Below are 21400 nucleotides of genomic sequence, written 5' to 3' on the forward strand. Positions count from 1 at the left end.
TTTCACCATCATAATGTGATTTAGAATTATACAGTTTAGGAAGAAATACTTTCTTTTTCAATTTCTGTTTTGTCACTGGGCTAAAGATATGCCCCAGTTCTTTTACTTTGAAAACTGTTATGGTATTTGTTTCATCAAGCAGTATTACAAAAGGTTAGGAAGTTAAATATATTTTTATTGTGTTTTTCTTTATCCAACCCTCTGTTAAGTACTAATCAAATCATAGCACTAAAGTGAATCCCATGGCTGGGTCTACCTGGTTTAGCAGGCTGTCCAGGGGAGTGGTAGAATCACTATTCCTGACAGCGTTCAGAAAAATGTTTGGAGTGACGCGTATGGGCATGGTTGAGAGCTGGGCTTGGAAGTGCTGGGTTAACAGTTGGACGGGGTAGTTCTTAAAGATCTTTTCCAACCTAAATGATTCTCTGATTCTGTTCCGCGGACAGGACCAAGGGACTACACATGCCACGGAGCGCAGTGTTCGGGGGCATGGGGGTCACAGAATGCAGTGTTCGGGGGACAGGGGGCCACGGAGCGCAGTGTTCGGGGGACAGGGGGCCACGGAGCGCAGTGTTCGGGGGACAGGGGGCCACGGAGCGCAGTGTTCGGGGGACAGGGGGCCACGGAATGCAGTGCTCGGGGCACAGCGGGCTGCGGGGCCGCTCTATGTGCTCAGCGCGGGCGGGCGGGTGATGCCGCTCCCGCAGCGGCCGCGAGAGGGCGCTTCCCCTCCCGCCCGCCCTTTCCGGCCCGGGCGACAGTAGGAGGGGTTCCCGGCGGCCCCCGCGCGTGACGACTACATCTCCCGGCTGGCATCGCGCCCCAAACGGCCTCCGGCCGCACGTGACCACCGGGTGGCCAATCACGTGCGGCCCGGGGCCTTTACCCGCCCCCGCCCCGCCCCGCGGTGCGTCCGCGATCCGAGCGCTCTAAGATGGCGGCGGTGGAGCCGGTGAGTGCCGCGTTCGCTTCTCCTGCCCGCCTTTCCCTAGCCTTCCTCTTGCCGCATCCTTATCCTCTTCCTCCTCGTCGAGGCGCCGTTCCGCCAACCGCGACGGGCAAAGGCGCGGCGGGCGCCCGGGCGGGCATGCAGGCAGGAGGCGGCCGGCCGGGGAGGCCGGCGAGGAGCGCACGCTGGCAGGGGCCGCGGCGGGGGAAGGGGCCGCGGACGCCGTGGCCGTGCCGGCTCCGCCGCCCGGGTACGGCGGGCGCGGGCGCGGCTGCCGTAGCGCCCGGCGGGAGCGGGATCGGCCGTCCGGCGGCGCCCATTGTGTGGCGCCCCGCCCGCGGCCCCGGCGGCCGCCCGGCGCATGTGGCGCGGTGGGGGTGGCCATGTTGGTTCCCGCCGCCGCGGCCGGCCGGCAGCCAGGGGCGGCTCCTCCGGCGGCGGGGACGGGCCCCGGGCAGGGCCCCGCCGTGAGGGAGCCTGGGGTCCGTAAGTCACAGATGTGCTGCTGGGGCAGCCGCGGCCACAGCGCGGCTGGTGAGGCTAGGCAGACGAAATTGTGTCATTTTTTATTCGAGGATTTCTGGGGTTTTTTTGGGTGTTTTTGTTGTGTTTTTGTTTGTTTTTTTGGTTTTTTTTTTTTCCAGACCTTTTATGTTAATTCAATACTTTTTTGTTGTTGTTGTTCCAGGTGATAAATTACGTTCTTGGTATTAGGCTAGGTCTTATAAACGTAGCCCCAGCCTGCACTTCCATAATGAGCTGGAGCAGCTGGAAGTGATCCAAGTACAGTTGTTATTCTAATCCCACATGATTGTGTATCATGAGGAGAGGGCAGGAGAAGACTCTGTTAGAGTTTCAAGAAAACCCCGTTAAGGAGCGCTGGTCTCTTGCTGCTGTGCTTACCAGCTGTGAATAAATAGCCAGTGTGCTGTTTGGGGAGACCTTGTAACATTTAGACAAAGTGAAAAAAGTTTGAAACTTAGGGGGTTTAAATAAGGCTAATTTTGCCCTTTTGTGTAAGAGACACTGATTTTTCTCTTAATGGTTTTCTTCCATGAGCCAAACCCCATACTTTTACCTCTGAGGAACAGATTGAAGGGGGTCAGCATTTATAAATTGGGTGGCAGCAGTTCTGTCCAGGCAGAGTGTCAGTTAAGAGTGCAAGACAGACCAGCAGCAGCACCCTTCCCGTGTTCTTCAGCCGGTGTTAAACACTTGTTTTCACGTCCTAAAGTTAACCTTTGAGTTGTTGCCTGCGTGTCTGAAGATGAGGGCTTCCTCTCAGTGTGGAGCTTAGAATTGTGGTAAATAATTTATAATACGGCCGTTAGAAATTGAAATTACTCTAAAGGCCTGGCCCTTGTGGCTTTCTTCACTGTGCTGCTGGCTGAAAAACTGTCTTTGCACCATTTTCTCCATTAACTCCATCTGCACACTGAGGTAGATCTGGGCCTAATGTAGCAGAAGGTGAACAGTTGATTTTGCTGTGTCCCAGCAAGGTTGATTTCTGAGATCCAGCTCACCGTGAGCAGTTGTGCTGAGCCCCTGAAAGCAGAAGATGGGGCAGCACTCCCAACAGTTTAAGTAATGAATGCAGTTGCTGAATGTTGTGCTGTAGCTGCAGTATGTTTGCATTCAGGGGTCAGCTACCACCTGTGCCTGCTCATTTTCAAATTGAAGTAAATAACAAAGTCTTTGTTTATTGTCCTCCTAGGTGGCTCCTTCTCCTACCTAAGCCTAAAGTTAGACTTGTACAGTGGCTGAGGTCAGAGGTGCACGGTGTTGCAGAAATACTTCGTGCTTTGCAGCTGAACAATTTAATTGCACGTGTGGATAGGGATTACCTCTTGATCATAGGGAGGCCTTTCTGTTGCTCACCTGCAAAATCTGGACCTGGGTTTGTAGTGATGCCATCTGTAATGCTTTCCTGGTGGGAGAATGTGATTTGGGAAATGAAAATACAACTGAGTATGGGTTGGTTTTGGGTTTTTTTAATACAGGTTTCTATGAAGGTCCATGTTGTTTCTAATACTGTCATGGTTTCAAAAGTAGCATTCACTGAAAGTTTTAAGAGGCTTGAAAAATGTTTCAGATATAACAAATACGGAAACGTGACTTTAGAGCTCTGTAGAGAGTCTGATAATAGTTGTCAAAGAAAGCAAGATGATTCTAAATAAATACAGCCCAATTGCACAGGGATTTACTTCTCTACTGTAGGGAAGACTTAAGCCTTTGCAACACTGACAGGTGAAAAGTCTCAGGTTTTCCTGTGGTGTCTAGGTTTTTCTTTTAAAAATACTCAAGATTAATTTTTGAAAATATGCAGAACTGTCACCTGTTAGAGTACTCATACAGCCTTAGAGTACTCATACATACTCAGATAACACCATGCAGAAGTCGAGAAAGTCAACAACAAAACCAGTAGTAATGCTTTAGTAAGCAGTAGCTTACTAAATGTGACTTAAAAGCTGCACAAAGCCTGTAACTTCTAGGTGCATATAAATCTAGTCCCTCATTGTGCAAATTGGAAATGGCATTGTGGTTCCTCTATATTTTTGCATAATGGCAATTATTTTTATAAATGCAATTCTTTTCAAGATAACTGTCACTGCTGTATGCTAAAAAAAGTTATCTGTAATTTGAAAAGTGCTTGTTTGAGAAGGTAATCGTACACAGGTGGGAATCAAATCTTTATTTAAATGAAACTATTATCTCAAGGGGTTACAAAGATAGTGGTGTAGGACCTTAAAATTGTGGGAAGTTCATAATAGCTCCAAAAATTCAACAAAGGCTGAAAGGTATTTATTTTGTATTATTTACTGTTAACATGTAAGTTTAATTTTACTTTAGACTTATTCTTGTTGCTGGGTATTTCTGCTGTAGAAGTCAGTGACCTGCTCTGTTTGAAGTCAGTGTAGCACTGAACTGCAGTATTGTGGACACAGTTGCTTGCTCATTGCATTTTTCTGAAATGATACAGGATAGATGTATCTTTCCTGCTGTTTAATGATTGAGACTATCTATCATAAGCTTTTGAATTGTAAATAACATTTCTGAGTATGGAGCTTCCTCTAAGAGGAGTGTGTTGCACATCTTGTAAATTTTTCGAGAGAAACACTTCTCTGAAATCAGTTTTGAATAATTATACGTTTCACACAGCATATGAAATACCAAACTTACTTCAAAGAAATGCATAAAAATAGCATATGAAATCAAGCTGTGTTTCAGTTATTGGTACTACCTGCATCTGTGGAGGTACATGGGAAACTTTTTGATGAGATAATATGTCTCTTTTGGCAGCTTTGTGAAAATTAGTTTGAATGTTGAGGAGGTAGAGGGGAGAATTAAATAAGGGATATTGGTAGAGTGCCTACATCGTGAAAGAAAAATGTATAGTAATGTGCCTTTTCCTCAGATAAATTCTTTCACCTTTGAAATACTCAATAGTCAAGGTTAAACTTGTTTTTAGAAGCTGTTTATTAGCTTGTGGTAGTCCTAGTTTCTTGAAGTTGAAAACCTGTTCCTCTGTAGGACATTGACGTTAGGAGGATTTAATTGTGTGATGTACAGATGTAAGTGTGCTGTGTCATGAGTGGTGTTAATGGCCCTAAAGTGCCAGTTGTCCTTGGTTCTGTATAGTGGATGTAAGGCAGAAAAGCTTTAACTGTTTAAAAGTCTGTTTTGTTTTTTTAATAGAAGTTGTTTCTCTCGTGCTCTGTGCTGTTGTTCAGATATGCTGCATGTTTGACATCCTTTGCACTCACTGGGCATACCTGTAGTACATCCAGTACTTTTTCCTTGAAGACCTCTCTGGACCATTCATACAGTCTACATTAAATTCTTTTCTGAAGATTGAACGTGTCTTAAATTTTCGGTAGATATAAAATTCTATACTTTGTTGGACCAGGGGCTCAGTATACTTACAAAACACGGAGATCTTTTGTGTAGGAGTGTTTGGGGAGACTAGAGGCTTTTTGTTCTTTGAATCATCTGAACTGTTCTCCCCAGCAGTTTGGGGAAGTTTTCTTGTCTGAGTGCTTTAGAACTGACAGAATATTAGATGTAGAAACTCATCCCATGGGTAGATTTTGTATTCCAGTAGCAAAGGCAGCAGCAAAATGCAGGCTGGGGTAGGAGGTGTTAGCACAAGGGCAACTTGCTTAGGCAGCTACAAAACCCACAAAGATACCTGAGGTAGTTGAATATTCCTTGAAAGCTATTTGCTAATGCTAGTTAGAAGTTTGTGAGGTAAATGGTGAAAATCTGATGGGTATTTTCAAGTGTCAATTACCCATTTTGCAGAAGTCATGAGGGGTATAAATAGTCCTTGTATCTTTTAAATATTTTTGAGGTGATATTTCCTAGAAAACCTTTGACCTTAGAGGAAGTGTGTGACTTTTTTACTTAGTCTTTTATTCTGTTCCCCTGTACTTGTGTTGCACTTCTGTTGTGATTTGAGGGGTTGTCACTCAGTTAAAATCAGGTTCCATGTTTGTGTTCTAATAGTGATTGCCTTTCTAGAAGTCTGTGGTGTTCTAAGTAATGATGTATGCAGTTAGGAGAGTTGCCCTCTGTTGGGCCTTGCTATATCTCACATAGAAATACTTCCTTTGTCCTGGTGACTAGAAATCTACTTCACACTTTTAAATTGGTAACAGGTGGCTGTTAGTACCTCTCTTCCTGTTGCTATTAGATGTACCACATATTTTTACCACAGTACATTCATCCCTCATTGTGTGTCAAATCACTTGGCTTGTTTTTTTACAGGATATAATCCTTGCTTGTGGGTGTGCTTTTTTTTTTTTTTTTTTTTTGTCCAGAGTGTTTTTAAATAAATAGCTCTTGAATTTTCATGGCTGTAGTGTAGTAGCAGTTACTTGCAAGAAGTATAAGGACCAGCAGATAGTTAAAATAGTTTTTCCTAAGACATCAGTTAACTGAGGCATGCACTTTTCTTCTTTTGGAAACCCTAAACAAGAAGGTGAAAACTGTGGGATGTAACTTATTTTGGTTAATGCAGGAAGACTTGGAAAGCCTCTTCCACTAATGAATTCTCTTAGCCTTCGCCAAGAGTCCATACTAGTGCTGGGGTATGTCCTTTTGGGCAATAATTGTCACACTCCAACTGGACTTGCTAAACAACTTCTGTGGACAGCTAATGACATGAATGTAGTCTGGGCAGCATCTGAAAACCCTTGGTAAAACCTAGTCAGGCTGTTTGTTCTCCCTAATAGACAAACCTGATGAAGCAGTTTGTACTGTAAATGCTCTTTGTTTCCTGTCCTGGTGACATGCAACCTTGATATGTTGGTCATTATCTGCTGTGGAGAAAGAGCAAATAACCCCAATTAAATCTGCAAGTGTCAGAATCCAAGTAATTGCAGATATACAGAGTCATTAAATGCTGAGTAGGCAAATGTTTCATGGAATCCTGCAAGCTGATTCCTACATCAAAACCTTTGTGGGTAGTGAATAAATGTCACTTAATTATGTGCTGCCTTGTGTATGAGAAGTGGGATTGGCCATGTGAAGCTTTCCAGTTTATCTGGTAATACTACCCTGTTTTATTAGTTATAGTTTAAAAGCAGCAACTCACTGGTAACTTAGTGTAGCGTCAATTTTAGGTTGAAGAATACATTAGTTATGAGCAATGGTAATGTATTATGAAGGATTTTAAATAAACTACATCAGAAACTACTGGTGGAGTCAGTCTGACTTGGGTTAATAGTGTTGCAGTTGCAGGGTTTCAATCTGTGGATTGCTAAAATGTAGACAGTAACATTAATTCGTGTGGTATTTATAGAATAGTATTCTATGTGATTTCTTGTAGAGTTTCTTGGATACCAGGACTTTAATTGGTATTTAAAGTCCATTTAATGAACTTACATAGTTTCTATTTGACTAATAGTGAAAAGTGCTTTGGTATACAAACATTTCATTTTAGTACTCAGAATAGTGAGATAAAAGTAAGATGAAAGGAAAGAGGAGCTGATAATGATTAAACAGCCAAAAATTAAAATGGTTCTTTTTCCTTGATGGCTGTGGGAAATAGAAGAAAGTGAAAATAAGCTGCTTTAGGCTTCTCTCTGAGACCAGCCAGGAATAATGTTTTTTAATAAGTTCTGCTTCTAACTTTACACCTGGTGTGTAGACCTGTAGCTATTCTTGATGTGGCAACCTGGTGCTGAAAAAACAGAAGTGTTCTGGTGGCATTGTTTTTGAGGGGAGTGGCACAGTCCTGGGTAAAGGTCATGGTTAGCTGGGCCTTGGAGCTGAGCTGTCATTTTCTGTTTTGGACAGGAGCTTGAATAATGGTTAGTCCAAGTTTCGTGAATGCCACGGAGATTTCAGAATATCTAAAGGGACTTGATATTGTGGTGCCTTAAGTAAAATGCTTGTGCTGAGTCAGATGTCTTCTGTTTGTCAAAAAACAGACTTTCTTGTAGTTGTGTGAAGGATGATCATCAGTGTACCAGACAGGTGTTGAAGCTCATTGCATTTTTCTTTTTGTCTGGATGTGCTGCCTTAATCCTTTCTAATGTTGTCTTTTGTTAGAAGTTACGAAACAGTTCAGCTGTGCATGTGCTCAGTGGCTTTGTATTGATTCTTCCAGTTTTTGTGGTTGTGATAATTCTGGAAGAGTGACCAGGGACACTTTGGGATTAGCTCTTTGTATGTTGAAAGCTAGTTGCTGAGCAAACATGAGATTCTCAACTGAAATTGGTTTTGGAAGATACTCTGCAGCTGCATTCAGCCAGAGTGAGTCTGTTTGATGTTAAAATTCCTGGTGTAATAGCATTTGTAAATCAGCTGTGAATATTAGCTGTCACAACTGCAGAATATTGTGACTGAAAGCAGCTTTATCACAAACCTTAGTGCTATTCCAGGACATCAGCAGAATTTTTCTTGTAGGGTTGTTGTATTTGCACATGTAACTTTTCTGAATTTTCTAGTTAGAAGCTCCTGAAGGAGCCACACTTAAGCTTTAGTTGTCTCTACTTGTTTCTTTGTAATATAATACAGATAACATGAAGGAGGTAGTATTAAAGTGCTGCTTTGATGAATTCTACAGCTTTTGTGTGCTGCCTTGAGTTGTTCAGTGGGCTGGTTTTGTGTGATTAAAGATGAATGATACCAAAAATAAGTGAGGGTAATACTAGAAATACTATTCTAGACAGAATTTGAAGAACTTACTGAGTTTTTTTTAAGGTTTACTTAGCTTTTTATAGTATTACAGTGGAGGAGAAGTGACAGATTGTTCAACACTGTGCTTCTGTGGGTTTGTTAGTGATGATCCCTTTGGGGAATCCTCAGAAAGCATTTAGTTTTATTAAGAGGAGGGGAATTGTGCTGTTGTACTGTGTAAATTAAAGCACTGGCCAAGTGCTCCTTTTAGATCTCTCTACTCTGAGTGGAGGTGCATGTGAGTGCTCTGAAATGTCATGAGGTGTTCTAGGTGTGTTGTTAAACTAAAGCACACTTGATTGTTATTTTCGACAATAAGGGAGTAACTTCTCTGATACAAAACATAATATCATGCTTAATGCTAAATATATTGATAATGAAGAGAAAATCCCTGTTAAGAGAGATCTTTAGGTGTTATCCAGAAGAGTTTGCCAGCTGGGTCTGTGGAGATTGAAAAGTGTTATCACTTCAAATCCATTCCCCTTTTCAACAGCTTTGATGTGATGTATGGAAGCCTGGAGTAAACTGTTCAATTAATTAAATTACTTAACATTACCTGATTCACTCCTATTTTTTTTTTCTGTTAAAGCCACAAAGTTTAAATAAAATTTTAAATACTACTCTTACATTGCCATGTTTGGAAATGTCTAGAGTTTATGGGTCTGCTGTAGTTAGCTTTTATTTTTATTCTTGAAGTGCTTTTTCTTTCACAGAGTCAGCTGTATAGGCATTTTGATGTTAGCTCTTGAGAAGGAAATACAGTCCTCCTTCCATGTTTGTCATATTCTAGCATGGATTGCAGAGTAGGGAGGGATGGTGGTAACTGGCAGGGACGCTTGGCCTCACAATAAAGCTTTGTATTCCCTGGCTTGAAGGAAAGGCATTAGAATTTCAGACCTGACACAGGGACTTCTCGAACTGAATGACAAGCCTGAGGAGGTTTGCATGCACGGAGAATATAATTCACTACTTTATGTTAAAGTATATTTAACATTTCTAGAGCTCTATCTAGAAAGTTGAAAAAATAACTCTTGAAATGAACCCAATACATACTAAACCCGTGAGTACATTTATTTCAGTTGGAAATTTGAGTACTGATGCGTGTTTAAATTCTGCTATTTGGATCATGGTGATGTTGCAAATACAAAGATAACTATGCACTGCCACGGCTTCTAGTTGCTTGCAATAGCTGATTTTAGATCTGAGAATTTTCGTTGTATCTTCTACTTGTATTAATAGAATTTTTTCTAAGTAACAGGGCCTGTACACCTGTTTCAAACGATGCTCTGTCAGAAGCTGATAAAAATAATATTCATTTTGAAATTACTACTCTCTGAATTTTAGATGCGCATATTCTAGGTAACATAGACTGTATATTTCTGAAATAGCATTCTAAACTATTGCAAAATTAGACAAGTATGTATAGTAAACCATTTTGGAAACAAATTTAATGGGAAGCAAATTTCTGAACAGCAAAATTCGTATTCCTGCGGTTAAGGGTTTATCATAGGACCTGTTCAGATGTTGAAGAATAAAGGGATGCAAATTGTGCTTCCATTATGTGATTTGGACCCCTAATTAAGATAAATTATAGGAACTCTTAGCTTCACCCTTTCTGAGGTAACTTCAGGGAATTAAATTACTTCAATAAAAATTGGGAAGGAATGTATTAATAACTTCTTTTTTCAAACAGGAAACCACTCCCAACCCCCAACCGGCAGAAGAGGAGAAAACCGAGCCAGCACCTAGTCAGGAGGTTGCCAGCCCTGAACAGTATATTAAACATCCACTACAAAACAGGTAAGTGGCACAGAAAACTGATTGCCGTTTTTCCAGGGATAGAAAAATGCCTGTGGCTTTGCAGCTCTTGTAGACCTTACATTCTCTAGCAGGATTTTGGGAGTTTTCAGGTGGGTTTTTTGAAGATTTTTGCGGTGGGGTTGCAGAGTAAGGAAAATCTGATCCACATGTTAATATTCAGTGTCTTCTTCAGGGAGTTACAGAAGCTGAAAATCTTTGCAAGTTTTCAAAATGCAGCCAGGTACATAGAAAGAGCATAGCTTTGCTTTTAGCTAGAGGCAAGCAAAGGTTTTGTTGCTTTTGTGTGGTGTATTTTAAGAGGCTGACACTGAGGTGAAGCTGCTGCCCACTAGAACTGGAAAACCTTGCATTCTGCCTTGGACTTTGATAAATTAAGGTGCCAGTGGTAAAAACTTGTAGTTATAATTATATTTCAAAGTTAGTGAAAAATTCAAGCCCTCCTACAGCTTCAAAAGGACCGGCTTGGAAATAATTTTCTCCAAGTGAGCTGATGAGTTACTGTGGAATGCTCAGTACTCACTGTTGGCAGGTAGCTTTTAGCTAGTGATACCTTACTCTTTTTCTAAGTTCTGAGCAAGTGTGGGAAAAAACGCTTCCCTGCGGTGCTGTGCTGCACATATCCCATTTTCCTTGCTGTCTTTCAGCTTCTGTCCTCCTCTTTCCTCTGGACACCTTGATTAAATTGATGCTGACACTTCTTTACTAGTGGTAGTGAGGCTATTACTGGAAAGGAATAAACTTTTAAAACTAGGTTTGAAATGTCAGGAAGGGACTCAAAACAATAGATTGACACCTCGTGACTTAAAGCTCTCTGCTGAGAGAAGATAAATCTAGTCTAGTGCTAACCTGAGTATTTCAACACTACTGAAATTATCAGAGTGGAAAAAAACCCAACTGTTTGCTTAAATGCTTCACTAGGTATCCTCTTCCAGCATTTTAAATTGCTGCAATGATGCTTTTTAGATTCAGAAAGAGCTGCTTTGTGTAAAGGTTCAATTTTATCTTGATACTTGTACTCAGCAGAGATGATTTTTTTCATTTAGTCTTGTCTTTATTATATATGCTAATTTTAAAACTTGAAACAAACAATTTGTGTGGATTTGAGGTGGCTGCCATTAGTAAGTTTAATGCAGCTTCCATTCAACTTTATGCTTTCCTAGTATGTGAGTGCTTGGGAAGCTTTCATGTCATACATAGCTGTGGAGTGATATAATTTGCTTATGTAACCTTTACAGGGAAATTACTGGCCAGGGAGCCCAGTCTGAATAGTCGGTGTTGTTTTAGACCATAATCAGTTGTTTGTGGTAGGGGATAGCAGTTTAGCAGTGACAGCAAGGAGAAACATCTGAGGTTTAGAGTCTTAAAAGAATTCCAAAGCTATTTAAAATGTTTACCTAATGGATTGATAAAGTTTGCCAGGATTCTTGTATTAAAAGGATAAATATTGTTGGTCTGTAAAGAATTGATCAGGTAGCTTATTGATGAAAACTGACCTCTGTGCTCGTAATATATTAAGGTTTGCAATTAGTTTGAACATAACAATAGAAATAATTACATTTTTAATATACTTTAATTTCTAGATGTTTTTATTTTGCTCTCCTTTAGATGGGCACTCTGGTTTTTTAAAAATGACAAGAGCAAAACTTGGCAAGCAAATCTTCGTCTTATCTCAAAGTTCGATACTGTTGAAGATTTTTGGGCGTAAGTAAAGATTTTTCAATCTGCACAATAATTCTGGGATTTGTTCACAAAGCTGATGTACAAGTCAAAAAAGTACTCCATTAACTGCAAATTCTTGTGTAATCTGAAATATTTGCAAAACTGAAGTCTGTTGAAGAAAATATGAATGAAGTCCATCCTTTCAATGCTAGTTGTCTTGCTGAAACACTGCGGCACTGCTTATGTGTACATAAGAGCCATGTAGGTGTGTACACGACAGACATGTAGAACATTTAATTTGTGCAGTAGCTATCTCATGGTAACATGAACCTGTAAGTTCTGGTGGCCAACTGATGGCCACTTCAATGGCCCCACGTTTTCCTCCTTGATTAAGTTGATCACTGGCTCATGTCACATGTTCAAGAGTGCCTGAATCTGGAGTGTAGTACTTGAGATTCATGGAGATTAATGGCATCCTTGTAAAAATTCATTAGAGGTTACAGAAGAAATAACCCATCAGTGACCCATTTGCACTGGGAGGAAAAATGCTTCAGCCTTTTCAGTAACTTTATTGGTGCAGTTCTGGCAGGGGAATGGGATTCTGGGCTTGTTAGCAGCTTTTGTATTCCTGCTGTGGGGAGTGACTGCAAACTCTGGTTCACTCAGCTGAGGGTGATGTGGTATCTGATGGGCAGCTGAGCTGCTTGAAGCTCCCTACTAAAGTTGGTTAAGGTTAAGTTTTTGAGCTTCTATAACCAATATAGTGTTGGTAATTAAGAAGTGCTTAATCCAGATGCCTGCAGTGAAGGTATAAAATCAGCCACCAGCAGTTAAGTTACACCTCCTTTGTGGCTGGAGTGGGAAATAGGTGTGTCTGGGGAGAAAATTTCAGTGTCAAGGTAAGCTTAAGAGGCAAACTGTTAAACTTGTAACTGGTGTTACAAATTCCTGTTTGTAATTTCTCATTGTTAGAACATCACAGTAATCAGTTTTCTTTTTGATGCTGAGCTGTGCCTCAATGTTAGTTGGTCTGGGGCTACATGTTGCTGTAATATGTGCAGGCCTCTTTGTGAAGTGACCCTAACAGTGCAGGGGTGAAAAAAGGCATCTGTCTCCTTCTTTAAGGAGGAGACACTATTTGATTGTTTTTCTCATTTGCACAGTTGTAAATTTAATTCTGAATATATATTTTGTTGTCTATCATCTTTTCTTTCCTTTTGAGTCCTTAATTTGAATTATCAGGCTTACAGCATTCATACCTAGAGTACTGTATCAAATAGCAAGGTTGAACATTCCTCCTAAAAACTCTCAGCAGTGAGCATCCCTAGAGATATAAACTATTATTCTTATTCCTTAAATGTATAGATTACACATGGACACAGAACCTGTTTCCATGAAAGCTCAGTGAGTTATGTTCCTAATAAATTTGAACTTTAATTCTAAACCTTAGAACTAGGTTTTAAAGAAGCACTGGAAATTGAGTTTAAAAGCAATTGTGGCGTTCCTATTACGTTCTGCTTGAAGCATAGAACACCTTATTAATGATACTTTTAGATTGTTAAAAAATACTTAAGAAATAGGGTTACTTCTGAAATAACTTTATTGCTCCTTAATTTTGGGGGTTTGTTTGGTCATATGTCTTAAATTCTTTAAGAATTTTGTACCTTAAAACCATGCTTAGTTTCTAATCCTGCTTTTTTCCCTCCAATAGTTTATACAACCATATCCAGCTCTCTAGTAATTTAATGCCTGGTTGTGACTACTCGCTCTTTAAGGTAGGCTTGGTAATATTTTTTCTTTAGTTGAGGCTGTTGATGGATGGTTTCCTGACTAAGCAAGACACTGTCCAAATGTTTCACTTAAGACATCTAGGGACATGGTTGAAAATGTCATAAAGGTGTTAATTTTTTTTTTGAGGAAGTCACAAACATGTGCTGTCTGATAATCAGGTTGTCACTACTTCTGAAACTGCCAGCACTTGCTGTAACGCATACCACAGACAGTGGATTTTAATCTGTGACTATTAGTCTTCGTTCTGTGTTTGCAATGTTTGTGCAAACAATTAAGTGTACATTCTTCAATATGAAAGATTTTCCAGCTCTGTCACTTGATGTGAAATGAGTTAAAATGTCTGTGGGAGGCAGCAATGTTGTCCACTATTCCTTATGGGTACTACTATCCAGTTGCACAGTATCCCTATTAATTTTTATGCTACAGTTAAATGCTGTATTACTCAAGTATGAAATAGAAAAGTGCACCCAACATGGTCAATAAGAACATGCTGAGGAAGTGTCCAGACTAGTGAGTAGGAAATGCTGATGGGAAAGCATACATGAAATCATGCCTCAGCTGGGGTGGAGATCTGAATTGGGGCTCTAAGTTAAACCCTAACCTCTTGGTAGTGCTTCTATCATGCAGCTTCCTTTCTGGATTCCAGCACCTAAATAGTCCCTGGAGTGCTGGTGCCTGGTTCTTCCTTTGCTCATAAAAAGTAGCCATAGGCTGAGGCTCCTCAACAGGCTGTGCGCTGCTTGTAGATCCAGCATGTGGGTTTGTGGTGAAGAGGTGATGCTGCTTGGGTGTTCTAGGTGACTGAGAAACTTTACTAGAATTTTGAGAAGCTGTAGGCCCTTCAGAGATTAGGATATCTATGGATAATGCTTGTATTTTTTACATGAATCCTTAATTTGTGTTTTAAGTATGTGCATCTGTTCTGTGTTTGCTTGTCATCAAGCAGTAATAATTACATAACTCCATGGAACAGGTATAGAATTGCCAACTGTTTCAGGCTTCTGGGCAATCTTTCACTGCTGTCCTTCAGTTGTGACCTCTTAAGAAGTCCTCTTAAATGTGATGAAGTAGTTTAAGCTCTGCATCTGCCAATGAGGGTGTTATATTTAAAGTGAGATGACACCACTCCATCCTGCATGTTGAATACTTAGTTTCCAGCCATGAGTTCTGTAGTGCAGTTCTTAACAGAATGCCTTGGTCTAGACAATTGCTTACTTTTTAAATGCTTTTCTGAAGTGAGCATAGCTGGTTGATATGAGAGTAGTAGCTGGCTGCTTTGCTGTATGAGCACATGCATAATCATTTAATTCAGTGCAGGGCCACTGGTAGAATGTGAATCAGACCTTGCTCTGAAAGGGTATCTTGACTTTATTTTTTTTTCCCTCACCAACAATGAAAACCTCTTACCTTGTGTGTGAAGGAAGTTGAGAGAGACTGCTGAAGGTGTCTGTTTCAGTGAAATAATCTGTATGCATAAGTGAAGCACTTGGCAAATCTTGCACTAAGTGCAAGACATAAAATAAGGACTCCAGATAAAATTATCAGCTGCATTCTGGTTTCATGCAGGGCAAAGCAAGTGGTTGTCTTTGCCTGTTGCCTCAGGATTTTTTTAATGCAATATGTAGCTAAGACTTTTGCCCAGACAGTGATGCTTTTGTAGAACTAAAAATTCATTAGAATGTGTACTTGTTGTTTTCGAAGTTCAATACTGGTGTGAGACAGTATTTCTGGACGTTCTGGTGTGTATCTTAAACTGTACACTTCTTTCTTAACTTACTGTTGCAGTTATCACTGGCCTTTTGGTGGCTCTTTAGGAAAAACAGAGATGGAGTCTGATTTAACTTGTGGCCTTTCTTTGCAGGATGGAATTGAACCCATGTGGGAAGATGAAAAAAACAAGCGAGGAGGCCGATGGCTAATCACACTAAACAAGCAGCAGAGACGAAGTGACCTTGATCGCTTCTGGCTAGAGACAGTAAGCACCAGTGGCAGCTGAGGAGTCCTATGTTTGTGTCAAAATATATTTAACTGATTTGATATTTGTGTGCTACACTATTCTAACTTCTTGGCAGCAGTGTCGTGTAGGGTTTTATTGTCAGGCTGTATTTGAAGCATGTTTTTTCAATAGTGATCCTTCATATGGGTGTATTCTGTCTAATATTTCCTTGTAATAGGCAGCAACAGGGAGAGTTCTGCAGGACAGATTAAGCTTTTCCCATGTATTGTACAGAACATTACTGTTGAACTACTCTGAAAGTAATACATTGTTGTGAGTGCAACTTGCTGATTCAATTGATAAAACAATTTGTTTTACAAATACTTTTTAAAAAAGTGAATAGTTTTCAGGTTTTCACTTTGAACATGGGACTTTCAGATTTATTTTTTTCTTTCTGTATTTATCTTAATGCTGGCATAGGCAATAATAGCACATGCATCCTCTATATACACATCATAAAAGTACCTTTTTTTCCATTGCTCTTATCTCTTTGGAATAGATTTGAATGGTAAATATGTTTCTAGTGTGGATTGCAATAGATGTATTACACAGAAATATATTGTCTGGGAACTGACTCAGAATAGCCCAGACTAGTCTAGTGCAATCTAGGATTTAGTGATGTGGATTGCAGACAGGACAATACACAGCGGTCTTGGCAAATCTCTCATTTTTGCCCTTGTTTTTGTGAGAAGCAAGGAGTATTGCACCCCTTTGGAAGGGAGAAATGGCCTTTGGAATCAAAGCAGAGGTGTCCAAAATGTCAGAACTTTCAGGATCTTTATAGTCACTGTAGTTGTGATTTGAAGAGTGCATTATAATATTGGGCAGTGTGACTGCCTGTGAGCAAATTAACATCCTGCTGCATGTACTTGGCCTGATGTGTGTGAGTCCTGACTGCCAATAGCCATGGCGTATGGCTTGGAAACATGTACATAGACTGTGTAAACTGAAGGCTAGAGGGCTCTGCTTTTTGCTTAGCAGTGAGCAATGGCACAGAGCCTGAATACCCAGGTGACTGTGATATGTGCCCTAAAACAACCCTGTCACTTCTAATTCCAGTAATTATATGCAACCAATTTTCTGCAACAGAAATCAAAGCCATTATAACTCCCCTTCAGAACAATTTTTTTATTATAATATAATCTTAACTGTAAACTAAACTTCACTGGAGAAGACTTTTTTCCCTGTTGTGCAACATTCATGAAAAATGTACCTGAGTAGTGTTTATTGAACATGGTAGTCATCTTTGCTTGTATGTAAACTAAGACACTTGATATTTTGCATGGTTGTGTGTGGTGTGATCTTAAGCATTTATGGCTTCAGTGTCTCAGTGAGTATGTGTAGCCTGCAGTTGAGTGTAACATTGAAAGCTTGTCTAGTTATACCTGATTTATTCATTAGCACACTTTGTCCTTTTTGTATTCCCTTGAGTAAGCCAGCCCTTGTGGGTCACATGGGTACTGGAAGTCCTGCTTTGAAAAGTTGCAAACATATTGAATTTCCAAATGTTACAAGTAATACCAGAAAACTGATATAACAGAATTTAATGTACTGTGGAAGAGGAGGAAACAAGTGTCCATTTGCAGATTCGCCATGCAGAAATATTTGATTCAGCATAGTCTAGGTGAATCTGTCCCAAGCAGAAGAAACTAGTAGTTTTGAATATCAGGATTACTTGTTTTACGATGGCAAGCTGAAGATTTTAAATACCGCTCTAACACTTAGCATGTTGCACAGCGCTGTGACCCTGCTCAGTCTGATGTTCCTGGCCAATTCCAAGCTTCACTGCTAGAAACCTGGGAGGAAGAACCTTGTGTTACTTGTGCACCTGCATTGGTGCATCGTATTAAACCCTGTTCATGATCATTAATGCCCACTTTAGAGTTTATGGAAACACTGAAGCTTCCTGTGTCAATAGGAAGTAACACTTCATTGGATAGCACTTACCATCTGGCTGTGGTCAGATTTACCTCTGAATTGATAGACTTCAGCATTGAAGTTAAACCTTATGTACCTGATGTTGTGCAAATAGTCCATACCAGGTTATTCTTAGATAATGGATGGAAACACCTAAAATTTCAGATTGCCCTATCTGTGTTAAGTGTACCGTAGAAAGAAGAATACAGTGCTTTAATTCTTCTCTTGTTTTGGATTTGGAGGATGGGGTGGAAGGCAGCACTGTGGAAATGATCAGCTGTGTCAGAACTTGCAGCAGGTGGCAGAGGAGGAGGAATGGAAAATTCAGAATAGAAGGAAGATGCCCTACTAGACTATGTTCACTCGAAATATTTGGAACTTCAAGAAGACACTGCAATAAATAGAAAATGATTGTTGTATGGCAAGTGGCTGTAGGCTGTAAAATGTGTTCCAGTCCTTGTGTACACTTGAATGCTTGCCTACAGAACAGTATTCTGACTCTGAACTGCTTTCTCTTTCCCAGCTGCTGTGCCTTATTGGAGAGTCGTTTGATGACTACAGTGATGATGTGTGTGGTGCTGTTGTTAATGTTAGAACTAAGGGTGACAAAATAGCAATATGGACAACTGAATGTGAAAACAGGGATGCTGTTACGCATATAGGGTAAGTAATGTGATCAGTGCCTGGGCTGCGTGAAGTGTAACCGTGCATGTAAAGCCAGTTGGCTGGATATGGAGGCATTCCAGGCAAGTGGAGCCTGTGCAGAGCTGTATCCCAAGCTTAAGTAACTGTGCCAGATTGTTCAATTCTTCATTTCTAAACCACAGTGAAGGTAGTGCAGTAGTACAGAGTAGTTACTAATGCATGCCCATACACAAATCTTGGCAAAAATGCTCATTTCACAAGGAGGCATTGTAATTAACAACTGTAGGTAATGTGCAATCTGTTCCAGCCTGCCAGTATGTAAAAGGTGGGTAGTCAGTAAGAGCAGAGCATTGATAAGATTTTTTTCAAGAAAAGTGGTACTTGCAAATAAGATAGGAAAGGAAAGGTCCTGCAGATCTTAAGCACAGAAGGATATACTTAAATTTGGAAAAAAAACCAAAAAAAGTTGTGCAGTGATGTGCTGTGAAACTTTGCAGGTGTTTTCCTACATTTTGCCTCTGTTTAAGTACAGATAAAGCAGTGCTGAGATTCATGGGTTATTTGACCTGTGTAATAGCATGCTATAGTCTTTAAGCAATAGTAGTTCTCTCAGATTGAGTCTGTGCTATGGAAAATGCGTGTTCTGCTCTAGTGTGTAGCAAGTATTATTAATTACACAGTTACTATTTACACAATTATGTGATTACACAAGTATTTATTGGATTCTATAATGCTGATGCTTTGGAATAACTTGCTGTTAAATTTGTCATTGTAGGCCATTTACCTTATGCAAACCAATGAAAATATTTATCTTCCTGGCGTAGTGCATCTGTCCTAAGCCAAACTTGAATTGTCAGGCATAGCAGCTTACTTGTTTCACTAGGATGGCTCTTTTGACACATGCCCCTTTTGGGCCTTTAAGAATCTGTGTCTGCCTTCTACTAGCAATCTTATTACACAGTCATGTTTTCAGGTTTTAATGGTAAGTGTTTAATAATAACCAAGCAAAGCTATGGAGTTCATCTTCTGCTACCAGAACGTTGCAATAAACCTAGTAGGCATCAGACAGCATTTTAGAATGGTATTAACCATTAACTAAGGAGTTAACTCCTTTAGAGAACTGTGAAGAAGTTAAGATTTTTGCAAACTGATGCAAGGACCAAGGTAAGTTATGTTGCCTGCTGGCTCCTATATTATGCTAACTCCCAGCAGGAGTGGCCATTAGTGAGTTGCATCTTACTCTGTGCTAAGGAACACTGTGTGTGTTTGTGTCTAAGGCAGGTACTGCTGCTTCTTTTTCTTTAAACGTGCGATCCAAGCTGGTTTTTCTTGAAGCTTCTGTTGGGTAAGGTGCCTGTCACCAGGTCTGTGGAGGTCTGCTTTCTATCAGTAGTTAAAGGAAAGACAGCAACTCTCTGGAGCCACAATGTGTGGGGTGATTAAAAGTGTCTGTTCTGGGGAATTGCTGTTTTCTTTGGTTCAGGTGACTTTATCTCAGTTCTGGAATCGTGAACCATGAGTACTTCATAGTTTTCTTTTTGTGTTTGGAAATACAGCTTTCTGGTATTAATGATACTCACGTGAATACAGTGTAGAGTCCCCGCATTTTGCATTTATTTAGGCCTGGTAATTATTTTTTGCAAGAGCTTATCCTATTATATTTGATAAGTAATTTCACAGAACTGTAAGTGGGGTTTAGATACAGTACACTAGAAAAATTGTATTTCAAGTTCTTTATTCATATCTGAGAAATTGTTTCTAAATAGGCAGCTTTTTTTTCTTACAGTGTCCACAGATCTTAAAAGCAGGTGTCCTGATCCTAATTCCTTCCTAAGGACTTTGCTTAAACTGTTGTTTTATTTTTTTTTTCCTCTCCAGGAGAGTATACAAGGAAAGATTAGGACTTCCTCCAAAGATAGTGATTGGTTATCAGTCCCATGCAGACACAGCTACTAAGAGCGGCTCCACCACTAAAAATAGGTTTGTTGTTTAAGACGACACCTTCTGAGTATTCTTTCATAGGAGACTGCGTCAAGCAATCGAGATTGGGAGCTGAACCAAAGCCTCTTCAAAAGCAGAGTGGACTACATTTAAATTTGATTTCCATCTAAATGTTGCTAAGATTTGTGAGAAGTCTCATTCGCCTTTGTCTTGTACTTCTATGTTCAGTTTTTCTATTTTGGCCGAAGTAACCGTTACCAATCGGAATTTTAGTACACTTCACCCCCCCAAATCCATAAGTGTGTTTCTGGCCCACTCTGTAATAGCTTGGTAGAAACATTACTATTGCAAAGAAATAATTTGTTTATCCACAGTATTCAGAGAAGAAGTTGCATTTCTGTACCTGCAGGAAATAACTCTGTTTTACACTTGCATTGTATGCAGTAAGATTTCGCTGGTTTGGAAAAAAAGTATGGTGCATACAGTTTTCTAGCATTTTTTTATACAGCATCATCTTTGCTGTAACCTATGCTGATGGCTGCTAGATTAATTTATTTGTTTTCCCTATTTGGTAACATTAGTGATATTTTGATTTCAGTTGTTTTTGCTCATGTAACATTTGGTGAAGAATCTGGGAATATGACAAAGGTGGAATAAACATTAATTTTGTGCATTCTTTGGTAATTTTTTGGTTTTTTTGTAACATCAAAACTTTGCTACAGATTTATGCATTTCAGTCAAATCAGTCATATTTTTTGTGATTTCCTGAACATAAATGTGGATTTTTTTTTTTTGATGTAACACCATAATTTACATTCCTTACTAGAAATAGTATGTCTGTTTTTGTATCTTACGCTGTATTTTAACACTTTGTATTACTTAGGTTATTTTGCTTTGGTTAAAATGGCTCAAGTAGAAAAGCGGTCCCATTCATACTAAGACAGTGTACAAAACTGTAAATAAAATGTGTACAGTGAATTGTCTTTTAGACAACTAGATTTGTCCTTTTATTTCTCCAGCTATACAGCAAGTATTTGTACCTCTTGTGACAAGGCAGTCTCTACTGTGGCTTCTATTGTAGTGTCTTCCAAGAGAGATGAAGTCTGGAGCTATAGTCTGTTGAAACTTTTAATAAACCTATTAGATAGCACCCTAAATCAAAGTGGAATTATATCAATGTGGCTACTGTTCTTTCTTAGTGCTTGGTCTAATTGATCATGGTTTGTGTTGTTTCTCTTTTGACTTCTGTTTTATGTCCAACCGAGAATTTCAAGGGTACACAGAAAGCTGTTTAGTTTCAGGTAGGAGCTACAGTAAAAGTGCTTTAGTGAGCGATTCTGCTCTAAGGATATAATACATAAAGTCCAAGTAGAGCATACCAGAGACATGGCTACAAATGAAAGTATGAGTATCTAGATGGCTTGCTATTACTGTGTCTGACTAATTGAAGTTTTGTTTCATTGTTTGAAAGTTACTCCAGGAGAGCTGTAAATTTA

At 39.9% G+C, this 21400-nt stretch overlaps 1 protein-coding gene across 1 annotated transcript; it reads left to right on the forward strand.

The window, feature by feature from the left end:
- The first annotated feature begins 849 nt into the window (after positions 1 to 849).
- Positions 850 to 20897, forward strand: EIF4E (eukaryotic translation initiation factor 4E). Its single transcript, XM_066186335.1, has 7 exons — positions 850 to 952; positions 9828 to 9934; positions 11561 to 11656; positions 13326 to 13389; positions 15267 to 15380; positions 17842 to 17981; positions 19842 to 20897. Exons 1-7 carry the CDS (start codon positions 935 to 937, stop codon positions 19954 to 19956), a joined length of 654 nt encoding a protein of 217 aa, XP_066042432.1. The 5' UTR covers positions 850 to 934; the 3' UTR covers positions 19957 to 20897.
- The last annotated feature ends 503 nt before the right edge of the window (positions 20898 to 21400 follow it).

This window comes from Chamaea fasciata, unplaced genomic scaffold, assembly GCF_029207755.1.
Source record: "Chamaea fasciata isolate MVZ Bird 193981 ecotype frontalis unplaced genomic scaffold, bChaFas1.0.hap1 SCAF_6, whole genome shotgun sequence".
NCBI classification, from domain to species: Eukaryota; Metazoa; Chordata; class Aves; order Passeriformes; family Sylviidae; genus Chamaea; species Chamaea fasciata.

Coding starts and splice junctions, on each gene's coding strand:
- EIF4E (XM_066186335.1), top strand. Junction 11,657..13,325: donor ACTGTTGAAGATTTTTGGGC/GTAAGTAAAGAT, acceptor TCCCTCCAATAG/TTTATACAACCATATCCAGC. Junction 13,390..15,266: donor GTGACTACTCGCTCTTTAAG/GTAGGCTTGGTA, acceptor CTTTCTTTGCAG/GATGGAATTGAACCCATGTG.